This window comes from Corvus brachyrhynchos, unplaced genomic scaffold, assembly GCF_000691975.1.
Source record: "Corvus brachyrhynchos isolate BGI_N302 unplaced genomic scaffold, ASM69197v1 scaffold1, whole genome shotgun sequence".
NCBI classification, from domain to species: Eukaryota; Metazoa; Chordata; class Aves; order Passeriformes; family Corvidae; genus Corvus; species Corvus brachyrhynchos.
Window position 1 is genome coordinate 2,690,204 of NW_008237222.1, and position 14,356 is coordinate 2,704,559.

Below are 14,356 nucleotides of genomic sequence, written 5' to 3' on the forward strand. Positions count from 1 at the left end.
AGAAGTTTTAATGTTTGTCTTCAAGAAGGAGGATCTGTAAAACTACAGAGCCATCAATCTAGCCACAGTCCCCAGGAAGGTTACAGAGCAAGTCTTCCTGGAAGCCATGTCAAAGCACTAGAAGGATAGGAGGATAACTGGGAACAGCAGCATGAATTTAACAAGGGCAAATCATGCTTACAAACATGACTGCTTTCTACATGGTGATTATCTGTACAGGCAGAGTGAAATCAGTAGATGTCATATACCTTGACTTCAGCAAAGTCTTCCACCGAGGTGGATAGAGAACTGCTGTCAGGGAGCAGATTGCTAGCAATGCCCCCATAGGCTGATATTAGGACCAATATTGTTTATGTCTTCAGTAAAACTCTGGAAATTTACATTGTGCTTTGCTTGCAGATACAGCTTTTACTTTCTCTGTTAAGCTGTCTAACTTAACCCATGAGTTTTCTCACTTCCACCTTTCTGATTCTTCCCACATCCCATTTACCTTTAATCTACCACAGATATCCTTCAGATTACAAATGGCATTTTAGGCAGGGATAAAGTTCCATGGGGAGCAATGGTATCAAGGTAAAAATTACCTGATGCCAAAAAGAAAAAAAAGGAAAACAGAAAATTAATTGAAACACAAAGAAAGGGAAAGGGCAGTTATTTTTTGTGTATGGATGCCAAAGCAATAATTTCAACTATTTTGAAAATTTCTAAATAAAACAATATAAATTTAATCCCACGTTTCCATTCCACACTAAAAGAACTAAAAAAAAGTCACAGAGAGGGTTATACCTGAAAAGACATTACAAAAGAATATGCTGAAAAGGATTTCTGAGGAAAGAATTAAAGACTATTTAGGAAAACAGACTAGTAGATTTTGCAAACAACTAGACACATTTATCTAAGAGACATAAAGATAAGTATACTTTCAGCAACTTTCTGAACCTGAAGGACAGACACGTAAATACTATTATCTTTCACTAGGTCAGCAAGAATTCTCTTTAGTAGTTAGCACCCTTAAGTCAGCATTGGTTGAGAAACATGGTGTTCTCATTGTGTACTAGCCCTAATTTCTTGAGAGATAACAAAAACACTGCACAGGAAGACATAACTCTTCATTTTTTGTGATCAGTGGTGGTGGGAGAGTTGGGGAAAATCTGTACGACATTCAAGAAAAATCTCTGACAAAAAGAACCTTCATTTTAAAGAACAAATAAAACATGTCTGTGTTCTAAAGGCACAAACAAAAACAACTACTCCTACCCTTGATTCTGTTAAACTCCTAAAGAAACAAGAGCCATACACAGTCAGTGCATTCATTCTTCAAGCTGTATTGTCATGGAAACCATTACTAAAACATTTCCTCAGGCTCCGTAACTTGCTGATCTGCAAGTTCTTGCCTAACCTAAGAAAGTTTAAGTTTTTTTCAAACCAAATGGGTTACTCAATGCTGACACTACAATAGGTATTTCTCAGGCAGCCACCTTCAGGCGATTGGTGTTTACAAGCTCAACACATATGAAATCAGTTTCTTTGTAAAATCCTTGCTTAACTGACTTGTGCTATAACCCTTGAACCATCCATTAATTTAAACTATGATGAGCATATCATACTCTCTTACATTACAGGATAAATGGTACATGAGTGACCACAAGAATGTTCTTATCACAGTAAGGTTAACAACAGATAAACAAGTTACCAAATGTAACACACGTGAGCAATTCATATCTGAATAGGTAATTTCCACTGGGAACATGTAATTCTTTAAAAAACTATGTGTAATTTAGAGAAAACAGAGATAACAAAGAAAGCAAGAACAGCAGAATAAGTACCAAGCCAGTTGCCAGAAGCGAGCTAGTAAGAAAGTGTATTATGGAACAAGAGTGAAGGCAAACAACTGAGCTGACATTTGCTGAAACTCCAACAGAAGGCATTCCCAGCTGCCGAAATTGAGAAAGGCTGTATTAGTTTACAAACTTTGGGTGTTTGTTTCTACTTCTATGTTACTGTCAGTGCATGCATTTCTAATACTATCTGTTATCAGATATAAGCAAGAAATAGAAACTTCTAGCTCTAGGATATGACCAGAAAAATCTCAGCTGCAGCCACAGAAAGTCCCAGGATGGTAAGTTCCACTGTGAAAGTTCAAGTTCACCTGAAATTAAAACCAGTTGCAGACCAAGAAATCAGTCCTAAGGTTTTTCTGACTTGGAAGATGCACATGCAGATTAGTTAGAAGTTTCCTGTCATTTGCTAGTGCTAAGAAGCCTAAAACACAGCTCTAAACTGGACACTTGAAAGAAATGATGGAAGAGTGATAAGGTCAGCTTACACGTACTAAACTGAAAGAAGAGAGAAAGACAAGAAAGAATAATCCATCACCACTGTACACAATGATGAAAAAAATGGAAACAGCTAGGAAGTATAAAAAAGAATATATGACTCTTGAAAATGGAGATGAAGACTTACAGAAAGGAAGCAATAGCAATGTTTAAAATGCCTCCCTTCTCCCACACTTACCCAACTACCTCAATAGCATCATTAAGATAGGGATCAACTATCATCTCTTTTGAGACGTTCCAATCTCCATCCGCGGCGATGATGCCAATGTTCCATAGACCCAGTCTGTCCAAAGAATGTCGAAGCACCTTAGTAACAGATAACACCACTTAAAGTATAGCCTTCATCAATGAGGCAACATGAAAATTTAAGACTGAAAACAAGAACTGTAAAAAGAGTCAGTGGAAGCCTATTTTCAGACCAGGATGGATAAGGAAAGTTCTCATTTCTCAAACAAAAGCTATAGTGGCAACTAAGACAAAGTTAATGGTAATTATTTTTAAAACTGAAGGATTATCATTGACACTGAGACAGTCATTACACAAAAATGGGCTTCTCATCACTTGAATAACTTTTGACACCACATGTGCATACATATACTCCACTTGGACACTGTCAACATACTGACTCCATTGCATGCATGTAATTCATTAAACAAAACTAATGGATTTATCATAAAGTCAGTCATGTTAAGCTGATCTAAAAATGCAGCTGGCTGAAATGTGGAAGCGGACATACCTCCCCAAGTGATCAGAAGTGAAAGTTAACCTGATCCCAAAAAAAACTGTATTGAAAAAACAGGGATTGACGTTTTAAAACAGAAAAGACCTTCTATACACGCAGCTCTCTAAGAAAACAAATCTTTGCCAAACACCTGTCCTGTTGAAGTGAAGAGCACCTAAACATTCTTTTCACTGCCCATTTTACTGAACAAAAAACCTTTATGTTTTAAGTGTTTAATATTTAAGTTTAAACACTTCTTGGTTCTCATGTTTCACTAACTTTCATGGAAAGTAATGAATAAAACTAGAATTACATATTTACAACAAAACTGAGGGCAACCAACTTTTAATTCAAACACACCAGCAGAAAAGAACTCCTGTCTTTCCAGCTTCTCCTTACTATTTCACTGTTAAAGATGATAAACAGCTCACATTTGTGGAATTTCTTAGGTAAAAATACACCCATGCAAAATATACCCAGCCTTAAGAGTTAAGAATGAACCATACTTAGAGAGGGCTGGTATTATCTGAAAACTCAAATCAGAAATTAAAAAAAAAATTTAAAAACGTATTTTCTGCAGCTTGCACATACAGCTGCATCTGAAAAATACCCACATCACTCCACAGTCTAAAATGCTTTTTTCAATCTCAGCTATAAAGAAATTACACACTGTGTGCTGTGTGCATGCATGAGAGAGATTTTGCTACTTGATTCTAAGATCAGTAGGCATGAATTCTTAAATAATTTCTTGTAATAGCCCTCTAGCAATGTGAAGAAGAATATGGAACATTTCTATTTTTCATGTAGTCAAATAAGGACAGAAATCAAAGTCTAAGGGTTGATGACAATCAAAGCCTAAATCTAAAACTATTTAAGACATAAAACTTATTAAGAAGAAGAAAAGCAGAAATGGAAGTTCAGTTCAGCTGTTTTAAACCTCTAAAACACAAAGTATACCAGAAGAAAAATTCATAATACTAGAAAGTCCTTGCAATTTAAAGCTTTCTAGCTACCTAGACATTCAGAAAATTGCCTAACCACAGAGACAGATCAGAATAACAAAAACGAACGGTTGCAGAATTTCCATGCTGAAAGAGAAGTACCAAGACACAGAACTGCATGCACCCAAAATGTACTCCACAATAACATATGCAGAACAGTTCTCCCACACCTACTCTACATATAACTGAAAGAACAGGGTCTTCTTGAACAAGAATTTATAAGCATTAGAATCCCCATGTCTTTTTTCTTTTTTCTACTTAATAAGAAACATAACTAGTGCATTAGTGGATGAAGTATCTAGAATAATGTCTTACAAGTAAAAATTTAGCCAGATAACTAAGAGCTTATCTGTGATGTATTTAATAGGAGTTACAGAAAATGTTTGGTGTGCAGCAGCACACTTCAGTAAATTGACCTCTTGTGAAATGGCCGACTGCAAATAGAACTGTCGTGCTGATAAGAGAAGAGGTGCCAAGCGACACTGTAAGAGAATGAATGGTAAAACAGGTGTTCAGTAAAAAACCTCTCATCAGTTAACATACAGTAGAAGGAAGGCCAAAATTCTTCAGTAAGTATTTGGGTGATTTTAAGGTAAAATTTTAAACTGAATGTTCAGCTCTAGAAGCCAAAAGCTCAGTCTCAATTCAACAGCATTCGAAAAGCTATAAAGTAGAATGTTGCACCTAGACTCAATAGTTTATTCTCCATATTCTTTCTCCCCATATGAGGAAGCCAAGACAAAGAGATGAGAAAGTCTCCAGGCAACATGACATAGATTAGGGATTGTTCAGCCTGGAGAAGAGGTTCTGGGGGACCTAGCTGCTGCCTTCCAGTACCTAAAAGGAGACTACAAGAAAAGATGGAGAGGGACTTTTTACAATAGCATGCAGTGATAGGACAAGGGGAAATGGATGGGAATGCCCCATCCCTGGAAGTGTTCAGGGCCAGGCTGGATGAGGTTTTGAGCAACGTGGTCTAGAGGAAGGTGTCCCTGCCCATGGCAGGGGGAATGGAACTGGATGATCTTTAAAGTCCCTTCCAACATAAGCCATTCTATGATTCTCTAAGTCTTACTTGCTTTTAAGAAAAGGTAATGCTATTGTGTTTTAGCCTCAAAGCAACAACAAGGAAAGGAACAAAGCAGGAGCTTGTGCTTAAGATTCCACTTCAAGACTATGTAACAAACTGAACAGAGTTTTCAAAGCAGGGCAGGGTGGGGCTGCAGGAGCATTCAGCAGCGAGAAGTATCAGAGCTCTCTCAAGGTTGGTTATGTGAAATACTGTATTCCTCCAGCTTTTTAGAACAAAAGGTACTGAATTTTGCAAAGTTAAAAACAGAGCTTTTATTGTGGTTTTATATCAATATTTAAGAGTACTATAATCACAGAACCTAGCTATTTAAGCAATTCTAGATCTTGGACTTCTAGCTATATCCAAGCTGGTATAAAGATGATACAAGTTTCTATGATAGCAGCATCAACTGAAGCTTCCATTAAAATTTACAAATCCTAACATTTAGCATACACTGACATGCTTAAAGTTCAAAATAACAGTTTCAGACACACAAAATAAACAATCTAGATATCTGACCATGTTATCTCTCCATGCATACAACTACAAGCAACAGAGTAAGCAATATAGTTGCAAAATTAAAGTCCCTTTCCTATGCAGAAATTCAGAAAAGCTAATATTTGCATATGGTAAGACAAGCATCTCACTTCACAGAAATAAGAAAAGAATACATACCTTAATGTATTTGCTACTAAATGCCCTTTCATTCCATATCTATAAAGGAAAAGTAAAATCCATTTAGAAAAATCAGGATATGTCAATGCAGAATTAAAGATTTTATTTATATATATGTAATTATAGAATCCATTAATCAACTCCATGGTTTCCGTGTGCTAGAGGAAAGTGCAGGTTGGTTTTGTTATCGGCTTTTCTGGGGAAAATTCTGTAGAAAGTTCATAGTAGCCGCTTTTTTATCTTTCTCTAAGGTCCCCTGATTGCCTTCTCACTGACAAGAATGCTAGAGCTGCTTGAGCTCTACAATGGCAGCAGTGTTACATTACCAATGGCTCTACAGTTTGCTAGGAATTATTGAAAAACACATTGTGGCTTTAAGGTGTGGCCTAATGAATGAGCCCCTGTTGCAATACACAGACGTAAGAGAGAGAGAATAACTCACATGTTGAAGAAATCAATGAAGCTTACCATTCTTTCTATTTTACACAAGACTACATCCAAGCTTGAACACAAAAGAGGTCCAGCAGATTTTAAGTAAACAGATATAAAATGTGCTAATTTGTAAAACTCCATCTTTCATGGAAGGAGCTCAAAATTCAAAAGCAGGAACACTGGTCTTCCTTTCTACCAAACCCCCTGGCCCATAAAACACATAGGCAAGAAACCTTGTTTCTTTCTTTTTTTTCTAACCACAATATGAACACTGTGACTCACCTCTAAAGGTATAGATTACCCAATGATGTACAAGCAGACACTTTCCTGCAGATGGGGTAAGTACAATTGATTTTGATATTTCTACATTTTTCTATAAATGTTAACATGTCACTTCAGAAATGAGCCAATCTAAACATTACTTACTGAAAAGCTCATCTATCATAAAGCAAATAGTGATACAGAACACGTACTTACAGCAAAAGGAGTGGTAAAGGCTAGCCATGTACTATTATAACACCATTAACATTGTTTTGACAGTTTCTGAGCCTTCACAAACCTCTCACTGATTTCCTGTATTTCACATTATACCCACAAAGAAATCACACAATATGCAATATCACCACACTGCCTGGAGAAGCAGAAATTCCCTTTTCTTAGGAGAGTATTTAGAAGGCCAATCACTGTGAAGTAACAACACAGAAGTGAACATTACTCAAACACATGAAGTGCAGAATTTACCTTCTACTCCAAGGGCATAGGGCAGAGAAAAATGTAACAGCAATTGTTCTCCCTGTCCCCACAACTGAATTGCTGAAGTATCACTATGTTACCCACAGTGCAAGACTGACCCAAATGAAGTAAGCCAGCAACATCAAGCAGGATGCATTCCAGAGGAGATACAGGTGAGATACACCTTCCCACATTACAGAAGAAAGGTCAGACTTCTGAGGGATGGGAACCACAGTTTTAGAAGCTTTGTTCTGGACTGCTGAAGTGATTTTCAGCTTTTCTGCAGTTAAACTTCTTGTATCAAAACACTCAAGAGTCCAAAATAAGTGTCCAGTAAGTATAGGATTGGTTTTAGAGGAATCCTAGACACACTTTCTTGATCAAATAATTAACTTGAAGGTTTTTTTCAGACTGTCTGCTTCTCTCTCTCATCTCCAAATTATGACATTTTATCACAGACTTTCATTCACTACTTTCATATATTGCACAATAGCACAATACAGTAGTTGTACTGTAAAACATGCACCTTTATCTACTATAAATAATGCAGGAAAAAATGGAAGAAGTTGTAGAGGATTACTCCTCTGCAAAATAATAACCATATTTTATGCTTAGTCATGTTAGCTGACTCTCACAAACTGTGTTAACTGATGCTTTTTGTTATCTGGTAACTGCTGAAACGCAAGCAGAACAAACAAGGCAGAAAAGGAAAATATTTTAGAACTCTCAAATTTTTTGGTAGCTTTTTCCTAGAATTGGGAAGGTAGAAACCATTTGACACTGGTTCTGCTTTAACAGCCATCATTTCAGGAAGACTGTAAAGTAACACAACTACTGCCTTTCCCCTGGCAACAGCACCAGCCAAAACTGCAATTACAAAAAAATATAAATTTGTCTTGACACCCTCCTCTTCTTCCTCCAGTCACCAACAAAGAGAGGCAAGACCAAGATCTTAGGAGTGAAGATAGATAAAATATACTTAAAATATACAGGAGATTTTGCTTTACTGACCCCAATATAATCAATGTCCAAATCATGATACTGTTTTGCTCCTAATATCCAAGAAACAATATAGTAAGCAGTGATATCTGGATAGTCATAGGGCCAGTTTTCACCCTTCCCTATCCATCCTGGAAATGCCCAAGGTAATCCTGGAAAGAGAGAAGAAAAACAAATGAATAAGTTAAGTGGCTGGCCTACATTATTCAGTAAGTTCTGGACTGCTGAAGTGATTTTCAGCCTTTCTGAAAATTCTGCAATTTAGCAAGCTGTAATTTGCTCTACCTAAAATGAAGGAACAGCTATGCACTTCAAACTTGCTTGGTTCCGGTGAAGACAATGAAACATAATTTATCTAACTGCAGAGTATGCTCTAATACAAATTATGATCAAGCAATTAATATCTGCTTTTTGTTTTATGAGCTAGGAAGCATTCATTACTAGAGAAAAACTGACTACATACAATCTGTCAATTTTATGGTATTAGCTCTAATAGGTTTAAAAATCCAAAGATTTTAGGATAAAAATTTACAAAGCTGAAGACAAAGGGTCATATATACAATATAAATATAGAACATAAAAAATTGTTTATCGCCTGAATATGAATTTCAGAAGACACGATGATCTGATTATAACAGAAGAAGGAAGACTAGGATCATGAAAAAGCATTTCCAAGTCTCAGCTGTTCACTCGATCTTGCAGTAAATGAGAAAAATTAATCTAACCAGATGCTGCTACGTTTCCAGCCATCTTGTATAAGATACCATAGGCTAATTTAAAAGTAAACCCTCCTTCCTTTGTTGAGAGCTTGATCTGAGGGAAGAGAGATATTATTAATAATCGTAATTAGTCATAAATAATAGGCTTAACAGAATCTGACTGGCAAATCCTGCACCAAGCCTTGCTTTGTGGCTGGATATGGTAAAGCCCCCTGGAAGATGGGGGAATTAGACACCTTTTAACCAACAGATTTCTTACCTTGTTTCATGTGAAATACATTTTGTATTTCCAAAATACAAAAATACAACCTAGGGTTCCACATTCTTTTTGCCACAGCACACACACAACTCACAATCCAAACAGGAAGACAGGAAACTCCTCTTACAACTCAACTACACATGTAGAACAAATCAGAAGACATGAACCACTATAGTGGAGAAGGGGTGGGTGACTGGTTTTTAATAAGAACATATAATCAAAAGAACTGTGTATAAGATTTACATATTTATATTTGCAGTAACTTTATCCCTCCTGATTTTTTTACTCAATTATTCAGAAATTCATCTCTCACGATAAATCATTCGTTCATTGTTGCGATACACTAAAAGCACTACAGTTACTTAATATAAGCAAATTATTAGAGATTTTTTATCCTGTGCTTCTTGTTACAGTAGCACAAGATCAGGATGTTGTGCTACTGTAACAAGGTAAAAAATGGTAAGCATCAAGACAAGCTTAACAAATATTGGAGATTCTACTTTGTCTACTGCAACATCAAAACAGCTCCCCTTTAAAATGTTAATTAAGGGTCAGATAGGAAATAAAAACTCAGGGAAATAAAAAGGCATTTAAATCTAAAAGCTTTAAAGCACTTTACCAATCAGTTTAATTTTGGGGTTCCTCTTTTTAGCTTCTTTCATCAGCCACCATTCATAGCCCCGGAAGTAGTTCTCATCATTTTCATAGTGCATATGGGAGGGTTCAGTACCATCTAGGAAGGAAAGAGACAGGTAGCTCACAATTATCTTGTGTGTCATAAGCTGTTACACACCATAAGGTTTGCTGTATTGTTCATTGCCATAGTATGCAAGCACATATCTCCAACATGGTTCACAAATTCTTTGGTATTTATTTCAAAGCAAAAGGAATAGTGAGAGGTAAATGCAAGATTTGCCACCCTTCGTTCTTAGCGTATTAATTTAGCATGACTTTCATATTTTTATTTTGAAGGGTCTTTGCCTGCTTTTAACATCAGATGTGGTTAACTATTAGGCATTTTTTATCCCTAATAATGATAACACTAAATCTATATTCACTATTGTCTCATCTCTTGATCTTAACAACCACTAGGAAAGTTACAGCATTAAGATTAAGAGGAAAAAAAATAATTATACAAGCAAGTTATCTCTAAACCACAAAACAAACAAAAGAAGGTTATAGTTTGTTTCTTTTGTGCAAGGCAAGTCCAGGGAGAGAAAAGAAAGGAACCACCACGATTTTTTTCAATTACAGGAAAGAGGTTGGGTTGGTCTGTTTTTTTTACAGCAAAATATCTACTTTATAACTTTCATGGTGTTCTGTGACTGCAAGAAAAGGTTTTGGAATTGAATGCTATGTATTGAATCTCCTCAGGCAAAGGTAAACAAACTAAAAAGGTGCAAAAGAATCAGTGTTGCATAGGAAGTCATTACACACAAAAGTCAAGTAATAACTTGCGTACATGACTTCAACAATTACGCAACTTACGTTAAATTATATGCGGAGACCTCTTCTAATGAGACTTTGTTTTAAATGAAGCCTGCTGAAACAGCATATTTCATCACAGAAAATAGGATTGATTTTTCTACCTTACTAACACACGCCTATATGTAAGTTTGTCAGGGACATAGAACAATAGGATTCCGTATTTAGGCTTCACATTACATTTCAGATTAATTCCTGATCACACCACGGACGCCAGAAGAAGAGCTGCAGTCTAGTGCATTGAGATACATGCACCTTATTGTTCTCCTTTCAAAACCTGGAAAGCCATCACACAAGTATGTGACATTCCCCTTAGCCAGCAGTAAGAGTGTCTGAAGAGGAGGTCTGTGCATGCCTAAAGATGACTCCATTCCCCCCCAACCAGCAATTCATTACCAAGCTCTTAAACCCAGTGTAATACTTTTCAGCATGTTAACTTTTGTGAAGTAAACCCAAGAATGAAAAACAGTATCTAATGATAAAAAACACAGACATCACGAGATAAAAATGCATATATACAAATATATATATACATACAAGCATATATACACAAACATATATACATACAAACATATACACATATATACATGTATAAGGCCAAAACACCAGATTCTATGCTCTTTATTTATTAACTGTGACTGGTTTTAAGTCTATTCCTGATGTAGCCAGATCTGAGAATAATACAAAAAAAAAAAACCAAAAAAAACCAACACTACCATACCACCTGTAGTCTCTGCTTCTCAGCTTTTGGTCACAAACAGTTACTAAATAGTTGCTCCTGTATGTAAATGTAGTAGTAGGTAGGCTAGGCAAGTTACATCAAGACATTTTCATTTGCAACTCTTCCCAGGAAGAAAAAAAATACTGCCCACTGCCAGCCAATGGCACTCCAGTGAAATGTTGCAGCTAATTAAACCAAAGAAATGTAACTGCTTCTGATCAGACATTCTCGCATTTCGTGCTTTTAAGAAATAAACTACCTAGTATTGCAAAACTGGTGTTGGGGGAAATGCTCTGCAATTCAGAAACCTTCGACAGGGGGAAAAAAAAGAACTCATTTGCTCTAGAATGCAACCTATTAACCATATGATATGAGAGCTGCTTCTAGAATGTTGGCGTAAATCTCTCTTGTACAAGTTAGCAGCCATTATGCTTTTTTGCAATTTCGGTACAACTGTCTCCATGCCTCAGCTCCCTGTGCAGCACATGTTACTTACAGCATCACTGAAACAAGAAATTAAATGCTGTTCATGCAAAATCCATACCTGTTGACTGTGCATCACCTCCAATCTCTACCTTGAGAATATGTAAAGAAGCACCAAAATTTGGCTAGGGGAAAAAAAAAGAGACAAAAAACAGACAGAGTCCTGCTGTTAATAAGAAGAATGAGGTAAGTGTACAATTCTGAGCATGCTGAAAATGTAATATTCTTACTTTTTTAAACACCCATACAGATGTAATGAGAGATTATATACATTTTCAAGAAAATCCAGCAGGATAAATAGCACACTGATCTTTAAACAGTTTCATTGACTCTTGCACCATTGACAACCCTTCTCCACAACAGTGCAGATTTTAAATAGGTTATGCTCAAAAAATACTAAAGCACTATTAAAGTAGAACACAGAATATAAGAGGAACACAGCAGTATTTTAATGTTATTAGAAGTCAAATTTGTTTTCTTTTAAAATCAAATTATTTAAGCTGGTATTTTTGTAAATAATTTATTATTTGTTGTAAAGGGTTACCCTGTTCATGTGAAAGAGGTCATAAATAATCTGTTAACTACAGGCAGATAGGCAAGAACCCACCACACTGGAAAACAATTGTCTAGTCCACTATCCCCCTCCCCTGGCATATGACTGGTGGAGCCAAATATAAAACTCAAGTTCATACAGGTGATTCTACTTCTTCCAGCCATTAGTGGCTTAAGAGTTACTCAAGCCAGAAGTTACAATTAATCATTATTTTAATAACCACTAATAAGCTGCCCTCCTCCATGGAATTACCCTAGCATAATATTGGTATCTAAAAAAATGTTTTAAGACATAAGAACACAATTTGATTTTTAAAAAATGCTGCATAGATGACATGTCTTTTGGCTTACAAGTTTGGGATTTTTGTTTGCTTTTAACAGCAAAGTAAATATGTCCAATTTACCATTTCTCTTTTTGACATTTTTTAAACTTCTAACACATTTGTTCTCCCATTCCCATCATGAAAGTTGACTGACACTAAAAGATAAGGAGAATGAGGCAAGGTATACCACTCCCAGATATGACAGTTTAAGAGGTTTTGGTAAAAGAACACATCAAAAACTCTTTGAAAATCATGATCTCTCAGCTAGATTTTCTTTTACCACATGCCTATTCAGAACACTCATATTAGTAACACACAGCTGTAGTCTCAAAAAAACCATCAGGTTTGATTCCCCAGGCACACATTATGCCTTACTCTACCTTGAAAATTAATTCTTTAAACTGCATGGTAAATTATTCCCCTCCAGCCATCTGGATTACATTACTTGAAAGTGACATGACATCCTCTTCCAGCAGAGTAATTTACAGTGCCAAAAGCAAAACAAGCTATTAATGTCCAGTGCAATAATCTTACCATATATTAAGTTGGGTAACTCCACGGGTTACACTTGCTAACTAACACAGCTTACAAACCAATGACATTCCTACACCTTCTAGAGTCACTGCAGTTGTACTTGAAACTAGTTTGGAATAGATATGCTGTTACAAACGTGCAGTCTGCACATTTTTATGCTATGTTAGACCCCCTTACTTCAATCACTATGAACAGCTAAACCCTCCACTTTAGCCACAGAAACAACTTCTCATTTAGCCCACATGAATGATCAAATACATGGTTAAATACATTTTCAAAAACATATTTTCAAAACATATTGTGACAACATGAAAGGAATTTTCTTAACAATATGAAGGGACAGCCCTGAACAAAATCCTGGTTGTCAAAAACAACACCTAAAATTTAAGGTTCTGATAACAATCAACATTAAAGTCGATGCTTTAGAAGATGAGATTTTTGTCTACTTTCAAGTAGCACTGAATATACTACAGGAGTTCCAACATTACACACTAAGAAATTCTGCATGAAATTAAACATTATTGTAGCAGTGAAACCAACCTTACCTTGAACAGGTAATCTAAAATCTGGGAGCGATAAGGTTCTTGGTAGTTCACCAGGAGTCTAGATGTGGCCTAAAATGGACAGAAAACATGACAATATGAAAACACAACTTTCAAAGATTTAACTACATCCCAGCTTTTCAGGCTAGGCCTTTCACAGAGCTAATAATTTTCACAAAAATAATTATAGCACCTGGAACTCAGCTAAGCCTCTGCATAAACTCGTTTCTAAGCCTTCAGCTGTGCATTTCTGGTTTCACAGGTTGCAACTGCCTTGTACTCCAGTTACCCGGAATTTACTGCAAACAGAGTCCAGAGAACAGAGAAAGAGATCACACGGCCTTAGGACAAGCAAAAGGCAGCTCCGACCCAGCACTATTTCTCACTCAACTCTCCCTGCTTTGGCTCACCATACACCAAAAGCAAGGGGAGCTCGCGGGCACAGAGGAAGGAGGCCAAAGCAAGCATCTCAGCAGGTCGAAGAGTGGTTAAAAGCTCCGGGAATCTCACGGCTCTGCTGCCTGGACCACAGGAAAGACAACGAGCGGCTGTGGCTCGTCCAGCATTTCAAAACGCAGGGACTATTAAGACCCTCTACATAAAAACCCACCCTGGCTTAGCTCTCCTCCACCGGCACCCAGGACATGGCACCCCGAAAAGCCACTGCACAGGCGGCCGGAGGGCTGGCGCAAAGCGGAGCCCGGCTCCATCACCCCCGCCGCCGAACCACTGGCCGCCCCGCCCCCCCCCGCGCCTCCCCGCCCCGCCCC

The 14,356-nt window shown here is 37.0% G+C and overlaps 1 protein-coding gene across 1 annotated transcript in view; it reads right to left on the reverse strand.

Moving 5' to 3' along the window:
• GALC (galactosylceramidase) overlaps positions 1 to 14,296 on the reverse strand; it is a 32,429-nt gene extending 18,133 nt beyond the window's left edge. The window contains exons 1-8 of the mRNA XM_017728928.1: positions 14,197 to 14,296; positions 13,780 to 13,826; positions 13,590 to 13,658; positions 11,697 to 11,760; positions 9,566 to 9,679; positions 7,981 to 8,120; positions 5,806 to 5,844; positions 2,515 to 2,642 (exon numbers count right to left, since the gene is read on the reverse strand). Of these exons, the coding sequence (XP_017584417.1) occupies positions 2,515 to 2,642; positions 5,806 to 5,844; positions 7,981 to 8,120; positions 9,566 to 9,679; positions 11,697 to 11,760; positions 13,590 to 13,658; positions 13,780 to 13,826; positions 14,197 to 14,296 (701 nt within the window). The remainder of the gene's footprint in view (positions 1 to 2,514; positions 2,643 to 5,805; positions 5,845 to 7,980; positions 8,121 to 9,565; positions 9,680 to 11,696; positions 11,761 to 13,589; positions 13,659 to 13,779; positions 13,827 to 14,196) is intronic.
• Positions 14,297 to 14,356: the final 60 nt, after the last annotated feature.